General features: G+C 35.9%; 1 protein-coding gene across 2 annotated transcripts; it reads left to right on the top strand.

The window, feature by feature from the left end:
- Nucleotides 1–820: 820 nt before the first annotated feature.
- SPATA9 (spermatogenesis associated 9) lies at nucleotides 821–22,296 on the top strand. 2 transcript variants are annotated; one of them, XM_088023399.1, is made up of 5 exons: nucleotides 821–985; nucleotides 1,135–1,223; nucleotides 7,780–8,007; nucleotides 16,929–17,024; nucleotides 22,009–22,296. In XM_088023399.1, the coding sequence occupies exons 1-5, from the start codon at nucleotides 919–921 to the stop codon at nucleotides 22,294–22,296; spliced, it is 768 nt and encodes a 255-aa protein (XP_087879525.1). In that variant the 5' UTR covers nucleotides 821–918. The 2 variants fall into 2 exon arrangements, with proteins under 2 accessions (XP_087879525.1, XP_027945103.1); XM_028089302.2 differs by having other exon boundaries at nucleotides 893–953.
- Nucleotides 22,297–24,897: the final 2,601 nt, after the last annotated feature.

Genomic DNA, 24,897 nt, shown 5'->3' with positions numbered 1-24,897 from the left:
AGACAAATTGAAGGCGGGGTCTGGCAGGCTTCACATGATAGAGGCATTCTCTGATGAACATTTTTCTCTTTCCTAGATAGCTCCAATGAACAAACCTCTAGCACCCACAGCTTATGCTTGACAAAGACAATGGTCTAGCTACAATTCATTGCAAAGGCTTCAAATTAAAATGGGATTTGTGTTAATCAACTCCGAATTCATCCATATGAAAATATTAACTAGGTATTCAATCAAATCCACATGATATGAAATTCTTCCTAGATTTGATAAATGGAAAATAATGGAGGGGGAGAGTACTAGGAGGGAAAAAGATGAAGAAGAAGTAGAAGAAGAAGGAGGAGGAGGAGGAATTTTAAAGAAGGGAAACCATAGATTTTATAATTTTGCTTGTTTTTGACCTAGTGATCCTTATTTGAGTGAAGGAAAAACAATCTGTTCAGAAGTCTTTCTGAACTAACTGCTGGTGTTTCTTTTCCTCTTGGCATCATGTGTGAAGCATTTCTTTTAAAGCATATGCCAACTCTCTTCAAAGGGAGCTTTGTTCTCAGATGATCCATTAATTGAGGTATCACTGTAGAAGTTGGGTCAAAATTCCAAATAATGCAGAACTCCTTAGTATGGTTTATTTTTCATTCTCCTTTCTCCTACCCTTATGCCTTCAAACACATTCTTCCTCTTCTCCACTGCCAGAGTGGTTTCAGAAGATTCTGTAACAAGCTCTCAGAGGCCCATTGTGCTGTAACAAAGAATTCTGGCAATGAGCTGTAGGTTCTGTCCTTGCCTGCTTTCCTGAGTGGAAGGGTGCCCTCATCCCTCACTAATGGCAGAGTAGGACAAGTGTTGCCCTGGCCTGCAAACTTGCCAAGCATTGGAACCCAAGCAAGAATTTGTCATGCCAATCAAACCTGTTGGGTGGATATGTGGGCAGGTGTTGAAGAACTTTTCTGGAAGAAGTATATGCAATCTCATTGTAAAGGGGATATGGGTGTGGGAAACAATGGGGAATAAAGTCCCCTAGGGTTTACTTGCTTTCCCAGGGACTTACAAAGTGGACCCAGTGTCCCATGTTCTTTTGAATTGTGGTTAGGTGATGTTTTTCGTTAACTTTCCCCCCACAACTTCTTTTTGTCTCAGTCGAGGGGATCCAGAAAGTCATCATGGACCTTATAGATGAGTTTAAAGATGAATTCCCTACCATCCTCAGATTATCACAGTCTAATCAGGTAATGTGATTTCATGACTTTAAAAAGGATTTCAAAAAGTATATTGTATTTTTAATATCATATCCATTATTTAATGCTTGACTTTGAGATCAGTGCCTGAAGCTTAGGAAGAAATTAATTTTGCCTCAGAAGAACAAATTTAAATCTTACTCAGTGGGTGGGTCTATGGAAAGCAGAAAGATGGTGGACAAAGAAATGAGATAGATAAATTAAGTTTAAAGAAAATCACCGTGTTGTTAGATTGGAAATGTGGAACTCTCTCGTAGCCACAATTGCAATGTATGTAGTTTGCTATATTTACTTAAGATTTGCTTAATATAAAAATCAGGAAAATACTTAGATATATTTTAACTAAAATCTATGGCAATTAAATTAGTAAAAAAAATAACCAACATAAATTATAATAATGGAAAGATAAATAAGGTATGGGTGTATGTTTTAACGTGGAAAGAAAATAGTGATATCAGTTTAAACAAAGCATATGTGCATATGTTTTGTATAACCTCTGTTCCCAAAAGGATTTGAGACAGATAAAATATTGGGAGTGGAAGAGGGAATAGGTAGAGAATTCTAAAAAGACATCTGATCAGGAAAAAGTAATATTTTGTAACCTAATTTACTTAAAAGTACACAGCTCTTAATGGAAAAGTATATTTAGTCATCTAGACCACAGTTGGAATAGAATATGTTGTAAAGTTACATGGTACAGTAATAATTTCCTCATCCAGATATCAGAGTTTTGGCCATATCAAACATGAGGAATATAGCCAAAACCTGGAAGTAAACAAAAAAGCTCTCTGAGTAACATAGTAATCACAAAGTCTATATATTTCATTTCAAAGGAGAGATATTAGAGCCACTTTTAAACATTCATCCATATAACCAGGCATTAGACATTTACTAAATATTTTCCTATTAACTGGGACTGGGGATAGGGAATACAGAGATAAGACAGGATGCTTTTAGTCAGTTAGCTTAATCTAATGGAGACAGAATTGTAAACAAGTAATTGTTTTGGAATATGGTAAGAGGTAAATCCAACTTGGAGGAATGAGTGGCTCTACCTAAGATGGTCAGAGAAGGCTTTATGGAGGAAGGATGCTTAAATTGGGTTTCAGAGGATGAATATGAATTTTCAAAGTGAAAAAAGGGATAGGGTAAGTGGATAGGAGCAGAGGAAGCAGTGTCCGTTAGGACAAAAAGTGTGAAACAGCAGAGCATGTTCCCAGAATATCAAGTACATATGAACCAATGGCATTAGTCTTGGGTCTAGACTTTGGAGAGGGCTGATACTAAAGTGTATATATCTGGATACCTAGTGGTAAGATGGCATCCCAATGGTGGTCCATTAAGTAGGATAGGATGAGGCTTAAAAGCTCCAGACTACAAACCAGATTTTATAAATCTGTATCTTAGATTCGGTGTCTAGTTGCTTCCCCCTTCGGAATTCCCCTAGTTTTAGTATAGAGTCTTTTTAAATGTTGGAGATTTTTCTTGAGTATGCTCTGGAGTATTAGAGAAGGAATGGGCAGGTGACCATGCTTGGTCTAGGATGTGAAATGGCTGAGACTGGCACAGTCTGGGAAGCCCTGTTTCCCCTTCCAAGTTGTGATTCTCTCACCATTGACAACATTAAAGAAACTGTGTTTAATAATCTAAGAAGTTGCAACTTTCTTTACAACTCCCTTCATCTCTTCCTACCCCCTGAATAGCCTCATTATCACTAGAGCCATAAGTTTGGTTTAATAGTGAAATAGCTTGATATTCTGATCCCAAAGAAAGAACTCTGAGTTCCTATTTCCAACACACCGAACTTATTTACTTAAAAGAACTTTACCTCATTCAGAGAAGAATATAAACACAATTACTTTATGTCTCATTTTCAACACACATTGTTCTTTCTTCCACCATTTACTTTGCTGAAATTGGCAAGAAATCCAAGTTCTTAGGGGATATCGTAACATATTGAAGTTACTTGTACTTCAAAAATAAATTATTCAGAAAACAATGCTAATACTTGAATAACTAAATTATACTTGAAAGGTCAGATTGTAAATACTACAAATTTTATTATTTTGGGGATGATCCATAATTCCCAAGCATACTGAAAGGAGTGGTTTTAAGAATAGTTGGAGGGTTTTAATTAATTGGGTTGGATCTTAAATCTCTAAATTTCATGGTTAATATTTAAAACTTTTTAAAGAGGTTTTAGGCACTTATTTATTTAGGAAAAGACCATCTTGTTGGCCTGAAACAAATAAAAGCTTTGGTGGGAGTGATGGTGGGATTTTTATAGAGGGATATATCCAAGAATAGTGGGTATTAAATAGTTCTTTATGACGAACGATTTTGAAGGAAATTTTCTTCCTGGGGCTGAGGGAAGTTAATTTTAGAACCTTAGCTTGAGGTCATGGCTTCTGATGTCACGTACGCTCCAGTGCAACGCAGACCCCAGTACTTTCAGTATCCACTTCCTTTAGCAAAAACAGTGATTTTTAAAGGTTTACATTTGCAAATTGCAAATGATTTCCATATGAGAGTTTAAAAATACTAAACTTTTACATTTGAACAAATGAAAAATGTATTTTACAATTAAGGAACTAAAAAGTTTTAATTTAGATGATCTTTACTTGAATGAGAGAAATCTTTTGTGGTAAAATAGGGTCAATTTTTGTGGTTTTAATTATGAAAGGCAATTATGTGTTTTATTCTGTAATTATCTTGCACTTAACCTTATACTATAAAATTGGGAGTTGTAAGCAGAACATATTAGAATCCATATAAAACTTTGGATTTTTATAACTGTAGATGTACTTTTCTGAATTCTCTTGGCTTCTTTTTTTTTTTTTTAAACATGTAGGACAAAACTCTTGGGGCTGCACCAGTGACATCTGGAAATTACTTTTATTAGTATAGAATTTCTAAATATGATGAGAGTAGGATTGTGTTCTATAATTCAGTTATATTTTTGTCTTTGGCATGTTGTTTCTAGTGGGACACTACTATAATTGTCAAAGTTACAGAGCATATTGTACATTGAAAACTTTCAGGGTGGTTTCTAATTTAATATTTGGTATATTCCTCTATTTCTCTATGTTAATTTGTTATATTTTCTGATACTCCTCATTTATTCATTTCAACAAATATTTATAGAGTACCCTACTAGGCACCAGACACTATTCTAGGTACTGGGGAAAGATCAGTGATCCAAATAGATATAAAACACTGCTATCATAGATCTTACATCCTAGTCAAGTAGGAAAACAAGAAACAAGGAAAATAAACTATATATTATGTTAATGATAGGTCTTAAGAAGAAGAAGAAATATGGCAGAAATATGAAATACGGGTGGGAACAAGGAAAACAATTGACCATTAAGGTAGAGTGACTAAGAGGGTCTTAGTGAAAAAGTAATTCTTGAATTAAGACTTGAGGGAAGCAAGTGAGGAAACCTTGGTACCTTTGAAGAATCAAATGGCATAGCTAGTGCTGAGTCCCTGAGGTGGAAGTAAACTTAACAAACTCAACAAATAGCGGGGAGGAAAGGGAGAGAAAAAGACAGTGAGGTTAGGGAGGTAAAGAAAAGACAACCTTTGTAGGGCTTTGTAGACCACTGTTTGTAATTTGGCCTTTATACTGAGTGCACTAGGAAGCCACTGAAGCAGCAGAGCAGAAAAGCAAGATAGGATCTAAGTTTTAATTGTATCTCTCTGGCTGAGGTGTTGAGGAATAGAATGAACATAGACAAGGATGGAAGCAGAGAGACCACTGAGGAGGCTAATTTACTAGTCTGGAGAAGAGATGGTGGATAAATGCAATGGACTGAGTTTTGGCACGGGGGGTATTGAGAAGTGGTCAAACTCTAGGACTATTCAAAGACAGAATTGAATAAGACTTGCTGACAGGCTGGGTTTTTTTGGATGTAGAGTAGTAAAAAGCTAATGTAACAGAAATTGGAGTTCAGCATTAAAACAATTGATGATAGAGAGATGAGTATGGCTCTAGGAAAAAAAAACAGGAAAGCAGGATATATCCAAAGAGTGAAATTTGGAGGATTCTCAAAACAATCTGATTAATCGACACTAGGTTTCTTGTGGTAAATGATTATTACTGTTGTGTGTCTCTGAGGTGGGAGGGGAAGGGTTTTCTCACACCTGGTAACGTGCTTAGAAGATAATGATGACAAAAGGAATCATGTAAACTTGCACATTTTGCAGCCAATTCCAGGATGCTTAGGACAAGGGTCCAGCAAAACCAGGGGAAGAAGTGAGCACTTCTTCACTTGGGGTCGGTTAAGTTTACACGCGCGGCTTGTTAGGAAAATATATAGCATATATAGTAGACAAAGGGAAAAGCTGGTAGCTCAAGAAAAGGAAAAAAAAAACCCTTTTATTTAACAATTTTTTTTTACCAGAGCCTATTTTAAAAATTCTGTGAAGGTAAGAGTGAATTGGAATCGTGCTCGCTTTGGCAGCACATATACTAAAAAAAAAAAAAAAAAAAAAAATGAATTGTAATCATCACTATAAACTGGTGATTATTTTTGTTTTTTAAAGAGGAAAATCTCATTCTGCATCTCCAGGACTGTAAGTGGCCTCTCCTCTGTTGTTTCCTTTCTGTTCTCAGAGCCTCAAAAAAAAAAAAAACAAAAACCAAAAAACAACTTTACATGCACCTCAATGTCTATATTTGGTTTCTAATACTATTCTGAAAGCAGAAATGGTCTTCTTGGGAACAAGCTGACTGTATGTTTTGTGTCAGAGAAAATAAAGGTGGTCAGATATTTTGTTGCTAGAGGTAATGTTTCTTTCAGAGATTCAGACATATCTATGAAAGTATCGAAAAAGGAAAGCATTTTAAAAACCATGAAGGGAGAGGCGCCTGGATGGCTCAGTCGGTTAAGCGTCTGCCTTTGGCCCAAATCATGATCCCAGAGTCCTGGGGTTGGGTCCCGCATTGGGCTCCCTGCTTCTCCCTCTGCCTGTGCTCCCCCTGCTTGTGCTCTCTCTCTCTCAAATGAATAAATGAAATCTTAAAAAAAAAAAAAAACCATGAAGGCAAGCACAGTCATCAAATTGTAACGATTTCAGTATTAAAAGGAAACAAAGATGATATTAACTAGGAACAAGTTGAGTCTGTTGGAAAAAGCTATGAGTTTATGACAATATTAAAATGAGAAATATAATACAAAGTGCACTGAAGCATTATTTTAATGCACACCTGAATTTTTAAAAATATTGTTTATCATAAATGCTGTATTTTTGTCAACACAAATTATATGATCCTACAGGAAAGTTTTGATTCATCATTATCAATTACAGATAGTCTTATTCTCTATAGAGGCAAATATTTATTTTTTTTAAAGATTTTATTTATTTGAGAGAGGGAGAAAGAGAGAGAGAGATAGCCAGAGAGAGCATGAGCAGCGGCAGGGGAAGGGGAGAAGCAGGTTCCCCGTTAAGCAGGGAGCCCAACTAGGGGCTCAACCCAACACTCTGAGATCATGACCTGAGCCAAAGGCAGACGCTTAATTGACTGATGCTGCAGATGTACATCCTCGCTGAAAGGCTAGTACACTTTTTGGTTATTTCCGGTCACGAATATTAAAACAGTAAGAGAAGCATTGAACTTTAATGACAAAAACAGCAATAATTTATTTCTTCAGGATAACAGTTGAGGCATTTAAAGTAAATATACAGTACACTAGCTCTTAAGCAAATATATGCTGCTCATTGTAGACCAAAACAATCCATCTAAAAGATGTTTTGTACTTACATATTTGGATTCAATAAATAGAGACTCAAAGTTGCTTCTTGTGTTATAAACCATTAGTTTCCCCCAAGTCATATATGAAAAAGCCAGAATAGGCCATAAAATTGCTTAAATGAATAATGGCAACTATACTTGTTGTTGCCTGGAATGCCGTCTAACCACATTGTAAGTAATTTCTCTGTGGTTCACTTTCTGGTATAGCAGGGAAAGATCTACATGTCATATATTTTGCTAATGCCACAAATTTTTTCTTTCAGAATGCTCACAAGTTTTGAAGTTTTTAGAAGTAAAAGTTTCTTAAGTTTGTTAATTAATATATAGGGAATTTGTTTTATTTAGTTTTTAATTGTACCATGCATTATATATGAATGCTTTATTATTTAAATTTTTTAAATAAACTGGGAAAATATTTGTAACAGTTTTGAATAAGAATTATTGTTCAAATAATTCAAACATTGAGTAATATTTGAATAAGAACTGCTTACTTTTGAAAGTGCTCTTTAAAAAAATCAATGCAAAAATAAAGAAACCTAGAGAGAAAAATGAAAAATTTAGATTTTTGGCTAGTAACTTAAATTCTGGATATTTATGCTAAGGCAAAAATCATACATTTATTGAAAAGTTTAGGTATGTGGGGGTGGGATATAATTATTGGACACTGAGTATATGCATAGGACTGTGCATAATATGCTGTTATGTGCTACTTGGTCTCGGTCTGAAGGAGATTGTAATAATTCACAGGAGAATCACACATCACTCATTTTTTAGAGGCTTATTTTCCAGAAAAGAGAACCCATGCAGAAACCATCCAAAATCAGAATGGCTGTCACCTTAGCGAGGATCAACCGAGGAACATTAATTCAAGGATTAAACAGCATATCCAGATCTTCCAAATCAGTGGCCAAACTTCTGCAGCCTCAGCTTGCTTGTAGACTTCTAGAGTTAAGGGACATATCACATCGTTTGCTGAGGGAAGTTAATGCACCGAAGCAACCCCTCTATAACGTGCAGGTGAGTGAATATTAACATTTGCACAAGATATGGACTCTTTTTTTTAGAAACTGTTTTGAAATTGCAAGATTTGAAAATGTAGCACATTTGGTTGTCCTACATATGAAACAAGAATAGTCGGATAAGAAATGAATGGTTTGGTCTTTTTTCAATATACTATATATATTCCAGTTTAAATAAATCAGAAAGAGGAAGTAATGTGGACTTTTTTCCTGCTCTGTTATTTGATTGAGCTCTATAAAACTGAATTTCAAATGGTTCAACCTAAATATCAACATATAGATTATCACTTATATGAAACCTAAAAGGAATCCTATAAGCCTTAAAAATGATGGTTTTGTTCCTTTTCCTTTTCCCCCATAACCTTGCTATGTTCCAAGATAATCTTTGTTTGACTTAGCATATTTGAATATATTCAACTATAAACTCATTGTGATAGACCCACTGACATCTAGTGTATTTCAAAATACAGCTTCTACATTGTTACATTGAGGCTCTATTATATATTGTTAAGGACAACAGCTCTTAAAACCTTGTTCAGGACCAGTTTCTTTTTTTCTAAACTTTGTGACTTAAAACTCTGGGGGTTTCCATTTGAGCATTACTCCAGGCATTCTAAATGTTCGTTACAAACGATCGGGACTCCTGCAAGCCTGGCACCTGAACCCCAGGGTGCCTCATTTTGACCCTTTGTTGAAGGGAGAAGAACCGTGGCTCAAAGGGAGTGAAGCCAAAAGTATGTGTTAGTTCCTGCAGTTGAACAATCCGGAGTTGCTAAGGCTTCAGGATGGAGGTACTCAAATGATGCCTTCAGGGTTCCTTTTTTCTCTTCTACCCATCTCCTGGCTCTGCTTCCTCTGTGTTGCCTCCATTCACACACTGACTTTCCCTTCGTGCTTACAAGATGATTTGCCGCTGTGCCCAGGACTCCATCCTTCCAGGTTCAATTACAGCCCTAAAGAATGACAGTCCTGGAGCCGGTATTCCCAGCCAAGTCCTGAGGTTCACTCTCCGAGAAAGGCTTACCTCTAAACCAGGGGAATGGCGTGCAGTGATTGGCCCAGGACCTGATTGCCTGCTTTCTCCCTACAGTGGAGGTTGGAGCTCCATCCAGACCACATGACCAGAGAATGGGGAAAGGATGAATCCTCAAACAAAATTTGGGTTATTTTGAAAAGATGAGAAAATGGATGACGGTGGCTAAAATCAACAAGCTATCCTTTACATAGGAATCTCTCTTTAATCAAAGATTTTTAACATTTCCAGAAATCATGGGATAGGTTCAACTATGAATTGCCTGAGATAGCAACTATAAAAGGCTCCCTTATAATACCTGATGTTTGAAAGAGTAAAAAACGCTTTGTGTTTGTTACCTACTGCATTCTCTAAGCAGTATAAACATTATTCCTGTATCTTTAGGTTGTCAAAAAGAAATACAGCTGAGCTGTGTAATATCCACTGAAATACATTGCTAAAATGAACATTTTGCCTTGATGTTTCTTTCCTTGCATTAACCCACAGTTTTTATAGAGGGTTGATATAAGAAATGTCCTTTGAAGAATATTTCTGTATGTATTATGGAATCACATTTAAAGACACTGTCCATTATGTCATTCAGTCTTTCCTTTTGCTTCTCTTTGCTAAGTCAGCACTGAAGAATCTGAGATTTTACACTATTTACGAGCTAACAAGTTAGCCTGCCACAGCTGTACAAACACACACACCGATAGAAGGCCCACGACTCCCTTGAATCAGAGACAGAGAGTGTTTATTATTAACTGCCAAGCAGCAGTCAGAGCAATAGCTAAGCCCTCAGGTCCCACAGGGCAATGTGACAAGAGCCAAGTGTGGTGAGTTGCATCACAGTACAGCACAGGAGCCTGAAATTCGGAGACTCAGCTTTTATAGGAGTGCTGGCCTATTGGCCCAGCCTGAGAGAGAGAGACAAGAGACAGAGAGACAAAGGGAGAAAAAGTAAGAGGGGGTTGGGGGTGAGAAGTAAATGTTTCTAGAAGGTTTAAGGAGAAGGCTTTCTCTTTAGTGCCCTGTGACATGTCTTGGGAAGTACGTCTCTAGATCCCTCCAGAGGAATATACCTTCTCTAGCTTCTAAAGCTGTTTGTTATTCAACCATGTCCTTTGCTCAGAAAGCCCAATCTATACAGGAAAGAGAGACATCCACAGAGAATTGCCTCCCAGTACTCATGCAAATTCAGTGGCAGGAAAATAATCCATCTTTCCAGTTGAATTTATGTTTCCTTTTATCCAGTCATGAGAACTGAAGAACACAATGCATTTGCCTTTTTTGCCCTAACTGACAGTGGGTTTCACAGGCAAATTGAAAGCTTAATTGTGATAATGTATCCCAGAAACCTGAGGTGAAAGAAGCAGGGGGACGGAATAAATGACCTAAGGTCCATATGCTGACTGTGACTGTCTCTGTGACATCAGTTCAAAATCAACACCCATGAAATTTCTTCTCCTCTGCTCTTACTCTAATTGTCTTAGAATCTAGCTTTGATTTTTAAAATTCTTATCAATAAAATATTTCAAAACATTTTAAAGATAGTGTATCAGAAGTCTCATCCAAATGTAAATTGGTAGTAATATTTTGCAATATAGATTTTTATATCTCCTTTATAAAAAGAAATATAATTAACCATGTCCTGACCCAGTCCCCACTTTTTTCTCTACCAAAGGTAATCATTTTCCTGAGGTTGATGTGTGTGCATTTGTGTGCATACTTTTATAGTTTCACTACATGTGTATACATCTATTATTCTCCATATATTTAAAATTTATATAAATTATATTGTACTGTACTCATCCTTCTGAAACTTTTTTTTCACTCAACATTTTTGAATGTGTAGCTATGGTTTATTATTTTAATCTTCTTTGTCATATCTCATTATAAGAGAAAATTATCCACAGTTTATTATTGGACAGATGGGCAATTTAGTTTCCAGTTTTTTTTTCATTTTGTTTTGCAAACAGTATTTCATTGAACACTCTTGTAAATGACTCCTTATCTGTGTGTGAGAGACATTCTCCAGGTATACATCTAGAAGAGGGATTACTGGGTCACGAGGGATGCATATCTTCAGTTTTATTAGCTGTTGTCAAAATGCTTTTTGTGAATCATAGTGATTCTTGAATCTAAGGATAATTTTTTCAGTTTTGGGAAATTCTTAGCCATTGTTTGTTCAAATATTACCTCTTTCTCATTTTCTCTAATCTCTTCTGAGTATCTATTAAACATACTTTGGACATTTTCATTTTATTCTTTATGTCTATTTACTCATATTTTCCTTTTACTTAACTCTCTTTGGTACTTCCTGGGACATATACTCACACACTTATTGCTCCGCCTTTTAGTTCCTGGCACAGGGAAATTTTCTTCCTTCCTTCCTTCCTTCCTTCCTTCTTTCCTTCCTTCCTTCCTTCCTTCCTTCCTCCCCACCCCTCCCTCCCTCCCTCCCTCTTTTTTCCTTCTCTTCTTTTTTGTAAACTCAGTCTTGTATTACATTTTGGAGTTTGATTTTATATAGAATTTCTAGGGGCATTTCTAGGGGTATTTATATAGAATTTCCAGAGGGTTCCACATTAGCTCAGTCTGCCCTACTTCTGGAACCAGATGTCTTTCATCTGGTATCTTTTATGAATTTTAATATAAGATCGTTACATTTCTTTCTGGAAGTGATGTATTATTCTACTTTTTCATTTATTCAACATATATTTATTGAACATTGACATGTAAAATCACTAAGTTAGATACTAGGATTCATAGATGTCTTGCTCTTGCCCTATATGGACTGTGTGGATGATAGGCAAGTAAGCAGTGTCAGTGGAGTGCAGCAGGTGCATGATCAGAGTGTGCAAAGTGTACTATGGAAGCATCAACAAGGGGCACATAATTCCACAGAATAGTCAGTGTTGTACTGGATCTTGAGAGAGGAGCTATTAACCAAGTGAAGAAGTAGGAGTATTATTCCCAGAAGTGAACATTGTATATTAAGATGTTGAGGTCAGAGAGAGCATAACTTATTTAGGAAATGTAAGCAGTTCCATATGGCTAGAGTGAGACAAGTGGGAACAGTCTCAGGTCAGATGTTCCCGGGTCCTTAGGGGTTAGGAATGAGGAATAAGCTTTACTTGGATAATATGTATTAGCTAGGGTGGAGAATCAGAATTTCTACTGAGAGGAATTATGTTGTAGCAAGCAAGAAAACAACATATCTCAGATATAAAAGTCCCAGTGAAGAAGGAATAGAAGTATAAATAGTGAAGATAATGGCCTGGAGAGTCAAAGGAACAACAGAGTAATATAAGAGGTGTGGTGGAGGTCAAAGGATTGGTCTGCAAATGGAGCCTATCCAGGGTACCAGTGTACCAGAGAGATAAGTGGCATAGCATGAGGGAGCTACACCAGCCCTGGTACATACATTGCTAGGCTGTCTTTCTATAGTGACAGAGTTTAGCTTATCCAGAGTGGCTTCCAGCATGAATTCCTTCAAGGATTGTCAGGCTGCCTTTGTCAAAGTGGAACTTTCTGGTGTGCATAGGTAAAAGGAGTGAAATCTGAGATTGCTAATGCAAAGGGATATGCTTTGTAGATGCATGGAGGACATCACTTTATATAGGAAGGTAAGCAGCCTAGTTAACCTATCTGAAGGTGTTAAAGATCCTCTTCATATGTCTGACTTCTCACTGATCTGAGGATAATTAATGACAGAAAGATACTTGTGTGCATAGAGCACCTTAAATGGTTCTACCAAAACTCTGTTTGATATTATGTAGCTGAGGTTGCCAGTGAGGCAGATTGCTCCCTCAAGAACAGGTAATAGAGGAGCATTTTCATTAGGATACTACCTATGACTAGGATAGTATTTCAGCCCCCTGATGTGGTCTGAGATGAAGCATACAGTAATAGTCTTCCTCAAGATAATTAGAGTATGAATGTTGTTACAGGAGCTCCTTGACAATATGCCCAAGCCTTTCTGATTATATGCTCAGCCCTAGAGCAAGTCCTATTTATGTTAGCATATTCAAAGATATTGAGCCCAATATGAACTATCCAAAGACCCAACTGATACAAGTGACCTGAAGAGATCCTAAAGGCTTGTTTTAACATGAGCACATAGTTGGAGTCAGTCTTCTCCAGCTTGTTAAAAGAGACTCCCTTTGCACCTGTCTTTATGGGTGATGAGTCGGGTTGTTTCTCAAACCCTTCCAGCTTATGTAGGGCTGAGAGTATAGCAAGTCATCTGCTAGTTCTAAAAGGGCCTCAGGAATGGAAAACTCTGGTTAGATCATTTCTTGGTGATTTTCAACATCCCCAGCATCAGTACTTTAAAGAATGGTGCATCTGCTTGGCCTTAGAAGCTGTCTGGATGAGTAAAGCTTGCAGCTGCTCTAGGCTGCAGTGACCTAGATAATCAGCTTGAACACTGACTTCAGCCAAGACACGTCAGCTCCCAGACGTAGTTGTTGACTTTGGCAGGGCAATGCAGGGCCACAGGAGCTCTTGCTATGATACAATCTTCCTTATGTATGTCACAATCTTCCTTATAGTGGCATTAGAGATGACTGTTTCTCCTTTGTACAGGCACTGTGGAGTGCTGTAGGCCAGATGTGGGCAAAAGTGAAGAAAACCCTCACCATCTACAATGGCTGTGATTTACATGGATCCCAGTGAACTTGTGCTCCCTTTTCAGGATGAAGATCAGACACTTCTCTAAGTATAGTTTCTTCCTCACCCCCAACACGTCAATGTAGACTGGAGTTTAAACTCAAACCTCACATATTTTATGTAAAAAATATATATATGTAAACCTCAAAAATATCAAGAACTTCTATAGGTTCTCGATGGGCCTGCCATGAGGTTATCTTGGGTGGTATAATTCAAGACCTGGGGAAAAAGGACAATTCCTGGAAAGTAGAATCCCTGGAATCTTGAAGACATAACTTCTCCAGGTTGGCCAAGAGATTGGGACATTTAAGCTTTTATAGGACCATGTGAGTAAGAGCTTATTCAAGAACAATATTCTACAGGATAGTAATACTGGGATAAACGAAGTCCAATAGCTTTCTTTACTATGGACTGCTAGGAGTCCTTCCTGGGTTCATGAATACTGTGGGTTGCTCAAGCAGAGACAGGGTCATGTAACTTTTCCAAACTTACAGGAAATACTTTTTTTCTGGGCCTATTAACCAGTCAGTGCTTCTTGCAACACTTGTGAATCACTGAGTTAAAGTTTCTCTATTACTCCCCACGTATCCTTTGTCAAGGTGGTTTTGGGAACAACAAAAACTAATTTGGGCCTGGTGATTCTTTAAACTTCGAGTCATCTATAAGTGGATCTTTATTATTTTCTAAACTGCTTATGGTTTGCTTTTTTGTGATTTATCTCAATTTTAATGAAAATAAGATAAACACAGATACTTCTTTTATGAGATGAGGTGTCACAGTTATGTGACAGGTGGAACTCAAAATTATGTGAAAGAAATTTTGTTAAAGATTGAAATGTTTTTACTGTTGAAATATCTATATATCTGAGATATTAGTATGACCATATAACATATCCACATATCTTATATATACATATATATTAATATTAAAAATTCAAAAAAGGAATATATGGGCATAATACTGATATCAACATTCTTTTAACTTAAATATGCAAATAAAATTAATATAAGTTCAGATAAAATTTTTTTAATTGGTTGAGATGATGTAAATACATTCTTTGATTTACAAATCTCTCCTATTTATCTGTTTTATCATACACTATTCCTGCTTATAGCAAGCCAAAAATGAAACAGCATGGTTTATAATATGAAAAACATGTATTGGAAGTAGCTCATAAAATTGAAAAATGGCTACTTGCCAGTAGCCACATAAATTTTGGAGGAAATGTATTTTCTACAGGAATGATTTGTTAAAGGAATAGCAAGTATTTATTAAAGGCATTAAGATGGTGGAAAAGTAACCCTTAGGCAATATACAGATTCATCATTCAGAAGCATAACATGTATCAGATATATAATTTATTTTGAAACTTTGAAAAGTAATCAGTTTTAATGTGAAAGGTGAAGGACAAAATGTGAAAAAAAAAAGATGCGGTGAAACAGAAACAGAGTAATTTCTCATGCATGCAGACCCCACTTTTATTTTTATTGTATATGGCCTACCAGTTATTGAGTATAGACCTCCCACTGCACATCCATATATTCACAAACTCATGAATCTTTTACTCTCCTAGGAGGCATTTTGTTGGAATATATCTGCTGTCTTTCCTAGCGTCTGCTCTCTACTTGTCTGTCTGTCTCCCTGTAGCCTAATAGTGAGATTCAAAAGTATGCCATCAATTTGACTCTTCTAGCAAGAGGGAAAGAGCAGGAAGCAGCTGCTTCAGTTCCTGGAAACTCTTTCCAGAGGCCAGGAACTCTGGGAAGTTTTCCAGACCAACTTATGGAGAGAGTGGGCTAAAACTGCCCCTACCTATTCCCCTATCTAGGACTCAGTATGGCCTGGAAGACAAGGAATAAGAAGGAATGCCTCCCTCCCCTGACCCGCCCCCCACCCCCACCCCGCCTCCCTCTCTTAGCTGGTAGGCTAGATGGTATTCTTGGCTTCAGCATTCCATAAATCACTTAAGAGAGAAGAAGGTAAATTGTGATGGGCAATTTTCTTCTTCCTTCAGCAGTGGCAGCAGTGAGCGAAAACTGAATATACTGCAACAGGCACTTAGAACACAGTGTCATGCAAACGTTTGTTCAATAAAACGTTATTACGCATTCTTCAGAAGCACCTTTTAAAAGGCTGCAATACGCCATTGAGTGGATAGAGCTTAATTCACCTAACCATTCTGCTACCAATTGTTTCAATTTTTCAATGTCGTAACTAACTTTAATGTACACATACATACTGTTTTTCTAGTTTTTATGCATTTTTTACTGTGCATTTACATGATTTTATTAGCTACAGCCTGTCCCTTTGGGAGTTATTGGAAGCCATTGAGTGTCTTGGCACTTAGTTCAGAGGAGCATGGCTAACTGCCACTTTACTGCTGAATGGGAAGGGAATGTTTTTCCCAAGGCCCTCCTTTCATATCCTACTCAAGGGAACAGAGGTGACCTCAAAGAGAGTCTAATCCCTTAAACTAAATATATTCTCTTATGTTTGAGGCAGAGACGCTTATTACCAGAAACTAGAAACTTCTGAGACAAATTCATTATTGGTGTAAACCTTCTCGGTTTCAAAAAAGCCTGCTGGATGTGAGCACAGAGCATTTCCTGAAGCTTAATGATCATCTAAGGTGAATGCTGGCCTTCAGCAGTCTCATGATTAACATTTCCAATCAGGTCATTAATCTGCAGGAAATGCTTAGTATTTTGATTGCTGTTTGCTTAATGAAGAGGTGAATAATTTAGTAAAGGATGATTACAGGAATTTGAACAAAGAAAAGACTGTTTTTCTTTTTTTTGTTTGTATATGTGCTTTTTATTTTTTTTAATTTTATTATATTATGTTAATCACCATACATTACATCATTAGTTTTTGACGTAGTGTTCCATGATTCATTGTTTGCGTTTAACACCCAGTGCTGTTTTTCTAACATGCACAGTGGCACCCCCTTGTGAGCACACTTGTAAAATGTAAAAAAGTTAAAGTAATTTAGATTTTGGAAATGCAAGATTTTTTATAGATCTGTCATAGCAAAAGAAAGTACCTTTTTGTAAAAAAACTAATAAGTAAATAAGCCAATATATTTTCGGAATGTGAAAAAAGATAGACCCAGCAGATGATTTTCTTTAGAAAGAAATATTTAAATTCTCATTTTACAGTAACATTGTAAAATTTAATATTGTAACATTGAAAACTTTTATTATAATAAGAAAACTCTTTTTCTGTTTTTGCAGGTCAGAAGGGGTTCTTTGTTTGAAATCATTTCTTTTCCAGCGAAGACTGCTTTAACTAGCATAATGTATGCTTCATATGCAGCACTAATTTATTTGGTAAGTTAAGAAAATTATTAGAATCTAGATATAAATATACTTATTTCATGTAATGTTAAAGATATAGATATATTATAAATTCATAAACCAAGGTACTGTTCTCTTGTTACACAAATAATTTTACATTAAAAATTTACTTTTCTAAAAAAAATTACTTTTCTGAGATAAAATCAACCCATTTCTGAGGCAAGTCAATCCACCAAAAATAAATTTACTTGAATAAAATGATTTTTATAAAGTTTATTATTATTTGGTCAAAACATTTTGGTTTTATTTTCACTTAGCTACGTTTGTTTTGTTTCAGCCATTGTGCCATGGTTGGCTAAAGTTCAGTATTCCATCATTTAAGTCTATGATATTGGGGAACACAAATATTAGTGTATTTTGAATTGCAAGTGCTATAATTCAAAAGTGTTCATTACAAAGTGTGACAAAAGGAGCACCTGGGTTGCTCAGTTGGTTAAGCATCCAACTCTTAATTTCAGCTCAGGTCATGATCTCAGGGTTGTGAAATTGAGCCCCGCATCAGGCTCTGCGCTGAGTGTGGAGCCTGCTTGGGATTCTCTGTTTCACTCTTCCTTTGCCCCTCCCCTGCCTTTCACATGTGTGCTCTCTCTCTCTCTCTCAAAATTAAAATAAAACAAAATAAAATAAAAACAAAGTATGACAAAAATATAAAGGATTTTATAAATTATAAGGTTATTTTCTTTTAATCCACTGCCATTTATACTTACCTCTAAATTTTTTTAAAAAAATATAATACACAGAGAGAAAAGTACACAGCTTGATGAATTATCACAAAATCTATTTATCTACCATACACATCAAGAAACAAAATGTAACCATCATCCTAGAAACCTCTTTCTCACTTTCCTCACAATCATGAACCTCTTCTATAAAGGGTAACCACTATTTTGACTTCTAATACCATAGACAGTATAAGTTGTATATAAATGAAATCATATATTATATATTCTTTTATATTTGTCTCTTTTTGCTCAATTATCATTATGAAATTCATTCATTGCCTATAGCAATAGTTGTTGGTTTTCACTGCTGTGTAGTATTTCATTGATTGAATACATATATATTCAATATTTATAAGTCACTATCCACACTATGGTTGACATTTTATATTACTTACAGTTTTGGCAATTGTGAATATGGTTTCTATGAATATTCTTGTACATATGTTTTAGTAAAATTTCTGGACCACAGAATATGCACACGTTCATCTCTAGTAGATACTGTCCAACAGTTGCTATTGTCAGTCTTTTCCATTTTAGCCATTCTTGTGAGTATGTAGCATTATCACATTGTGCTTTAATTTACATTTCCTTGATTATTAATCAGACTGAGTTCCTTTTTTATGCATCAAGTGGACATTGGGATCTTCTTTTGTGAATTTCTGTTAAAGTCTCTTCTGTTTTTCTATTCTATCTTTTTTATTACTGATTTGTACTTTTAAAATATACTCTATGCATAAACCTTCTTTTGGTTATTTCTTTTATTCTGTGACTTCCTTTCACCCTTTTAGCAGTGCCTATAAAACAGAAGTTTTTAATTTTAATGTGGTCCAATGTATTAATCTTTTCTTTATATTAAGTGCTTTTTATGTCTTAATTAGGGCAGCTTGACCTATATCCAAGGTCATGAAACTGTTCCTTCTGATATATTCTAGGAAGTTTATTATTTTACCTTTCACTTTTAGATTTATAATCCATCCGGAATTGGTATGAAGTAAGGGACAAATTTTTCCTCTGCAGGTATCCAGTTGATCCAACTCAATTTACTGGGGAGAAAAAACTTTTCCTATCACCCCAGAACACTTCTTTTGTCATAAATCAAGTGTCTTTATATATGTAGGTCTGTTTATAGATTCTCTGTTCTATTCAATTAATCTATTTCTCTATTTTTACACTGATTCAACATTGTATTATTTACAAGAGCTTTATAAATCTTGATAACTAGTAGAATAAGTCCTCCCTTCAATCCATGAGCATGGTATATCCTTTTATTTATTTAGGTCTTCTTTAATTTTTCTTAATAATTCTTATGGCTTTTTTGTTAGAGGTCTTACACATTTTTGTTAATATTTTTTATCATGAGATACACAATAATAAAGATTAAGTTTTCCCCATTATCTATAGATTGATTGCAGTCCCAATTAAAATATGAGCAGCTGTGTAAGTTGACTAGTTTATTTTAAAATTTACAGGGAAATGAAAAAGGTCAAGAATCGCCAAGACATCCTTGAAAAAAAAGTAAAGGAACTTACTTTTATAAACATATCCATAGTTTTAAAAAGAACTTATATTTTTTGCAAACATATTTTGCAAGTGTTTAAAATTTTTGAGAAATGCTCAGTGTCTTAAATGTGAATCTCATACAAAAATGACATCAACTGAACTAGGATGCAAATATGCTGCAAAAAATGAGTGGGATGAAATAGCCGTGGTGAAACTAAAACAAATTAGACTAAAACTAAATTAAACTCTAATTTATTGAAGGCTTTTGAAATCATCCCACATGACTTAGGATTCTATAAACTTTCTAAGTAGGTATTAGAAACAATTTTTTGGTGACCTGATAATTGGTCATGTATGCACCCAAGGTCTAGGAGAGGTCAAGGCTGGAATTATGATTTTGAAAGCAAATAATTATATGTTGGAAGTTAATGTCCTGTGAGTGGAACCATTGTGGAAAGAGTGAAAAGTCTGGAAGTGAAAAGAGTGGAAAATCAACAGAAATGTAAAAAACAGCAACATTTAAGGTGAGCTAAGAAGAAATCCATGAAAGAGACAAAGAAGCAATAATCAGAAAAGTAGGAAGAGAATCAGGAGAGAAAGTGTCAAAGAAATACTCAGGAAGTTGTGAGCAGTTAAGTGTCAATTACCAGCAGAAAAAGTCAAGTAAAATAAAGATCTAATAGTAAAGATGTTGGAGTCAACCATCTTGTAACTATTTCAAGGTGGTGTGATAGAATAATAAAGACAGAAATAAGAGGTTTCAGTGAAGAGGAGATGATAAAAATTAAAGCCATGAATATAGACCCTGGTTTGATCAAGAAAAGCAAGCACATATAGCAGTCAAGAGAGAAACAGGGTGCCAGGGATTTTTATTTTAAGATAGAAGATACTTGAGCACATTAGAAGTTTCAGGGCAAGACGCAGTCAAGAAGGAGAGGCTGAAAAGCCATGGAATAGTTGTAGAGAAGAGGCAGGGTACGGATTAAAAATAAACACAGAGATACTGACCTCAGTCAAGACCCTTCATTTTCTGTGACTGCGGTAGAAGTGGTTAGAATGGGCACAGATAAAATTTTGTAGGTGAGGGAAGAAGAAATATATCAAATAGAACAGGGCTTCCTGATCTGTTTTGGGGAGAGGGGAAAGGAGGGAGAAAGAGAGAGAGCATGTATGTGAGAAGGCGAGCCGGGGAAGGGGCAGAGGGAGAGGAGAGAGAGAATCCTAAGCAGGCTTCATGCCCAGCCTGGATCCCACCACAGGGGGCTTGATCTCACGACCCTGAGATCATGACCTGAGCTGAAATCAAGAGTTGGGATACCTAACAGACTGAGCCACCCAGGTGCCCCCCTAATCTTTTTTCACAACAAGGCATACATAGAAAATGATCCTACTAGGGGATAAATGGATGAAGCTGTTTGCAGCTGGAAGTGATGGACCTCAAGGTTTATAGCTCTAGGTTGGGATATGCTTGGATGCAAGTAACCAAAAATACCTGGCAGTGCCTTAATTGATGAAGACATTTAAATATCTCAGTTAATCAGAAGTCTAGAGTTAGATGGTTCCCAGGTTTGTACAGTTGATCTACAATGTTATCTGAACCCAGGGCCTTTCCATCTTTCTCCTGTGCTGTCTTGTTTATCGTTTTTGGTCCTCGCTGCCTCAGGCTCAGGCATCCTATCTGTATCAGTGTCCAAAGCAGGGGGAGGCGATAGTTAGACACAAAAGACAAAGAGTCTTTCTTTTTATACAGGAAAAAAACTTTCAAAAATCCCTCCTGACCTCCTCCCCAGCAGATATATTTTATCTTGTTGGCTAAAACAGGGTCACATGACCACATACGCACTGCAGGGAAATGAAGGAAAGCATCTGGTATTCCCTCATTCTATAGTGGGGTGCAGGCTGAGAAAAGAGGAGGCCGGAGATCGGGAAGAAATTGAGGTTGGTCAGCCAAGGCCCTCAATCCTTTCTCTATTGCCCTCTTTAGGAAAACTTTCTAAGAGCTTATAGCCTATTATGTGAGCTTTAGCTATTGCTTTGGTAAGATAAGCTAGTTTAGGTCTTCTCATATTTTATGGATTTTATTATTCTTGTTGCTTGCCTTAAATACTTAGCAACATCATCATCTTCATCATTATAGTTCTTACTGATTCCCAATTTTCAGTTATATCTCTCTGTGTGTTTTGTTTTGACACTCAAAGTACTGAATGGCATTTTTTGAGGGAAAATGGATCATGTGTTTGCTTAGAAATCACTTATCAACTAGCTTACTAAATTCTAACTAATGTGTTTATGCCCTTTCAATTGTACACATAGGTATAAGCAAAGCGTAGGGGGAGAAAGTAAAAACAAGAAACCTACTTTGAGATATTAACACATTTGAGGACAAATTCCAACTCCCAGAAAATGTGTCATTTAATTCAGAAGAAAGGAGTCTCATTTAATTAAATCCGAGAGTAAAGATAAAAAACATTTAATGAATTGGGGGGGGAGAGGTAAAACATGTCTTTATTGAAGCATACTATGCTTTAATTTTCTTTCTAGATGATGGTGTAATATATTTAGGACAAGGAATCAATCTCCTGATGTTTATCATGTGCCAGGAAAGGAAGTGCTTCTTTATTAGAATAAGTAGATTGATGACTTTATGTTACACATTTTATTGGACTTATTACTAGAAGTTCAGTAGCTTAAACAGAAACTTTACTTTGCAAATATTTTTTTTTTTTTATTATTAGACAGTCTGTGTTAATGCTGTGCTGGAGAAGGTAAAGAAAATTTTCCAAGAAGAAGAATCCATAAGGCAAAACAGAGAAGAGAGTGAAAATCTTAGAAAAGCCTTTTCTGAGCCTGTGCTTTCTGAGCCTACATTTCCTGAAAGTGAAATCAAAGCAAAACCTTACAGGTCATTACCGGAGAAACCAGACAATATTTCAGATCGCCCCAAACTTCCTGCTAATAAGTTGAATAATAAGATCCAGGTTTTACATTCTGTGTTTGACCAATCAGCTGAAATGAATGAATGAGCAAATCAGAACATAAATATCACTGAGTGGAGCTTGAGAGTTATTATCTAATCACATTTCATCTGACAAAACCAGGAAACTAGTTTTCATATATTGACTGCTCTGCTTTAAAAAAGGGGTGGGGAACTACTAAAATGTCATTCTCAAGTATTTATATGGTAGAGAAAATAAAATGAATCTTGATGTAGAAGTATGACTATGATATTTTTTAATGAACAAGAAAGTGAACCCTTTGGAGTGTTAGACTTTATGCTATCGTTTATAACGGTATATTTATAATACATTTATGTTTTTATAAAGACCTGTTTCAAGTACCTTTCCAATTATAGTTGGCCCTTGAACATGGGTTTGAACTGTGCAGATCCACTTATATGCAGATCTTTTCTGATAAATAAATTACAGTCCTGGAAATTTATATTCTCTTCCATATGATTTTCTTAACATTTTCTTAACATTCTCTCTTAACATTTCTCTCTAGCTTACCTTAAGAATACATTATATAATATATAGAACATTCAAAATATGTGTTAATCAACTGTGTATGTAATCAGTCAGGCTTCCAGTCAACAGTAGACTATTAGTAAAGTTTTTGGGGAGTCTAAAGTTATATGTGGATTTTCCAGCTGTGTGTGGGGTTGGTACCGCCCCCCCTACAATGTTCAAGGGTCAACTGTATTCATCTGGAGGGAAAATACCCTCCATATCAAAATGCTACATATCTTCTTCAGAGATAATAAAAGGATATTTATTTTCTATCTATAGGCTAAATAGTTTGAATCTGCCTATTATCGATCCTTTTTTAAACTCATCTGTAAAGTTATGAAGGACTTATAATTCTCAGATGTAATAAATTTATAAAACAAAATATTATTTACAAATCTTATAGAAAATTTCTATATATGAGGGTAGGATATGACATGACATTTTTTTATTTCCAGATTTGTTGGAACACATTTAGAACCAGAAATCAAGTCCATATTACTCATTGTTGCCACTGGGTCCTGAGAGAAAATGCTTCTGTAACTGGCCCTGCAAATGAGGGCCACTGTTTTGCCTGCAGGAGGTACTTTGGTTTCTTCCACACGTCTTAAATTCTGGACACGTGTTATGACCTGTGTGGTCATTGGAGGATTAGCACCTGATATAATAGGCTAGGATTTACCCATCGAGTGATAATACATTTCCTGTACCTGGTAAATAGCTACTGCCATAAAAGTATTTATAAAAAGCCAAACCTTGGCTTTTTAGTAGTCTGAGAAATGAGTAACAAGTGTTCTATCACCTCATGTTACCCATATTCCTTCAGAAAAGGAAATGTAATAATATGTAGCAAAGGGCTCCTCTGTAAGCAGACCCTTAATTATAGGTACTTAATTCACTTATTATTTTTATGAAAACCAAGGAAAAGAGTCCAAGTGGCCCCCTAGAATGTTCAGTATTAGGTCTGGGGCTTTAATGCAATCCTAGGCCACTAAGAAGATTACTGTGCTTAGAGACAAAATTCCAATTTTGACAGTTTTTCGCACTCTGAATTCATAATGTGATCATCCTGGTTCTTATTCTACTTATGGTTATATTCTACTATATGCTGCCGAGTTTTAGATGATAAGCACCCAGAGTGTTACAGTACAGTGTGGGCACCAGGCAACCAGATTAGTGCTGGCCATAAATAACGGGCCTATGAAAGCAGGGTAGGCCAATTGAACATCGACCCTGCCTGTGAACTCAGCAGAAAGCCTGAAGAACAACACCCTCTATCTCTTCTCTGTAACAGTTACATGAAACACTTAGTTCTACTACATTACAACATTCTCAAAAACAAAACAAAACAAAAACAAACCTTTGTTTGAAAATTTCACGTAGGACATTCAAAGTACTTTGGCTCACTGAATAAGAAACTTCACATCTCTCATGGCTGGGCAGCAGCTGTGTGTGTCTTCCTTACTTTGAGAGTATTTGCTTTGACCAGAGAGAAACTGAGCCAAGATTTGTTTAGTTTCTATGTGCAGTACAGGAGGATTAAGGAGTGCACTTGTAGTGAGCACTGGGTGTTGTATGGAAATCTTGAATAAGTTTCTTATTTTTAAACGAAGCATTGTAAATTGATCCCATTTTGGAGGCATTGTTTTAAGTGTAAAAAGTCTACTCTATATTTGGAAAAATTGACTAGTTGAGATTTAAGCATTTCAGTGTATTTAAATTTTACCTATAAAAAGAAAGAATAACAACCAAATGGCGGGGGGAGGTGGAGAATGTGTAGAGGTATCAGTGAAACAAGAATACAAGAATAGAAGAAGGGAAGGATGCTGATAATTGTTGAAGTTGGGTGATGAGAGTTTATTATGCTACTCTGTTTAGTTTGTGTATATTAAAACTTTTGCATGATAAAGTCTGCTAATCAAAATAGGGATTACCTCCCCCATATTTTTTATTAGATCTAATTTTTTACCTTTCCTTCACTGTGGTTACTGCAAATATTTTCACCCTTCTTAAAATGCACATTCCAAACCTATAACCTTCAGGTTCCAGTCAATCCAGAGGACTAGATGAAATGTATTCTATAGACCCTGATAATAATCCTTCCATCACACTAAATATATG

Source organism: Eumetopias jubatus, unplaced genomic scaffold, assembly GCF_037043125.1.
Source record: "Eumetopias jubatus isolate StellerSeaLion01/CBP00866 unplaced genomic scaffold, mEumJub1_p1.0 scaffold_5, whole genome shotgun sequence".
Lineage (NCBI taxonomy): Eukaryota > Metazoa > Chordata > Mammalia > Carnivora > Otariidae > Eumetopias > Eumetopias jubatus.
The sequence above is the reverse complement of the archived record's forward strand: the minus strand, read 5'-3'. Positions and strand labels throughout refer to the sequence as shown.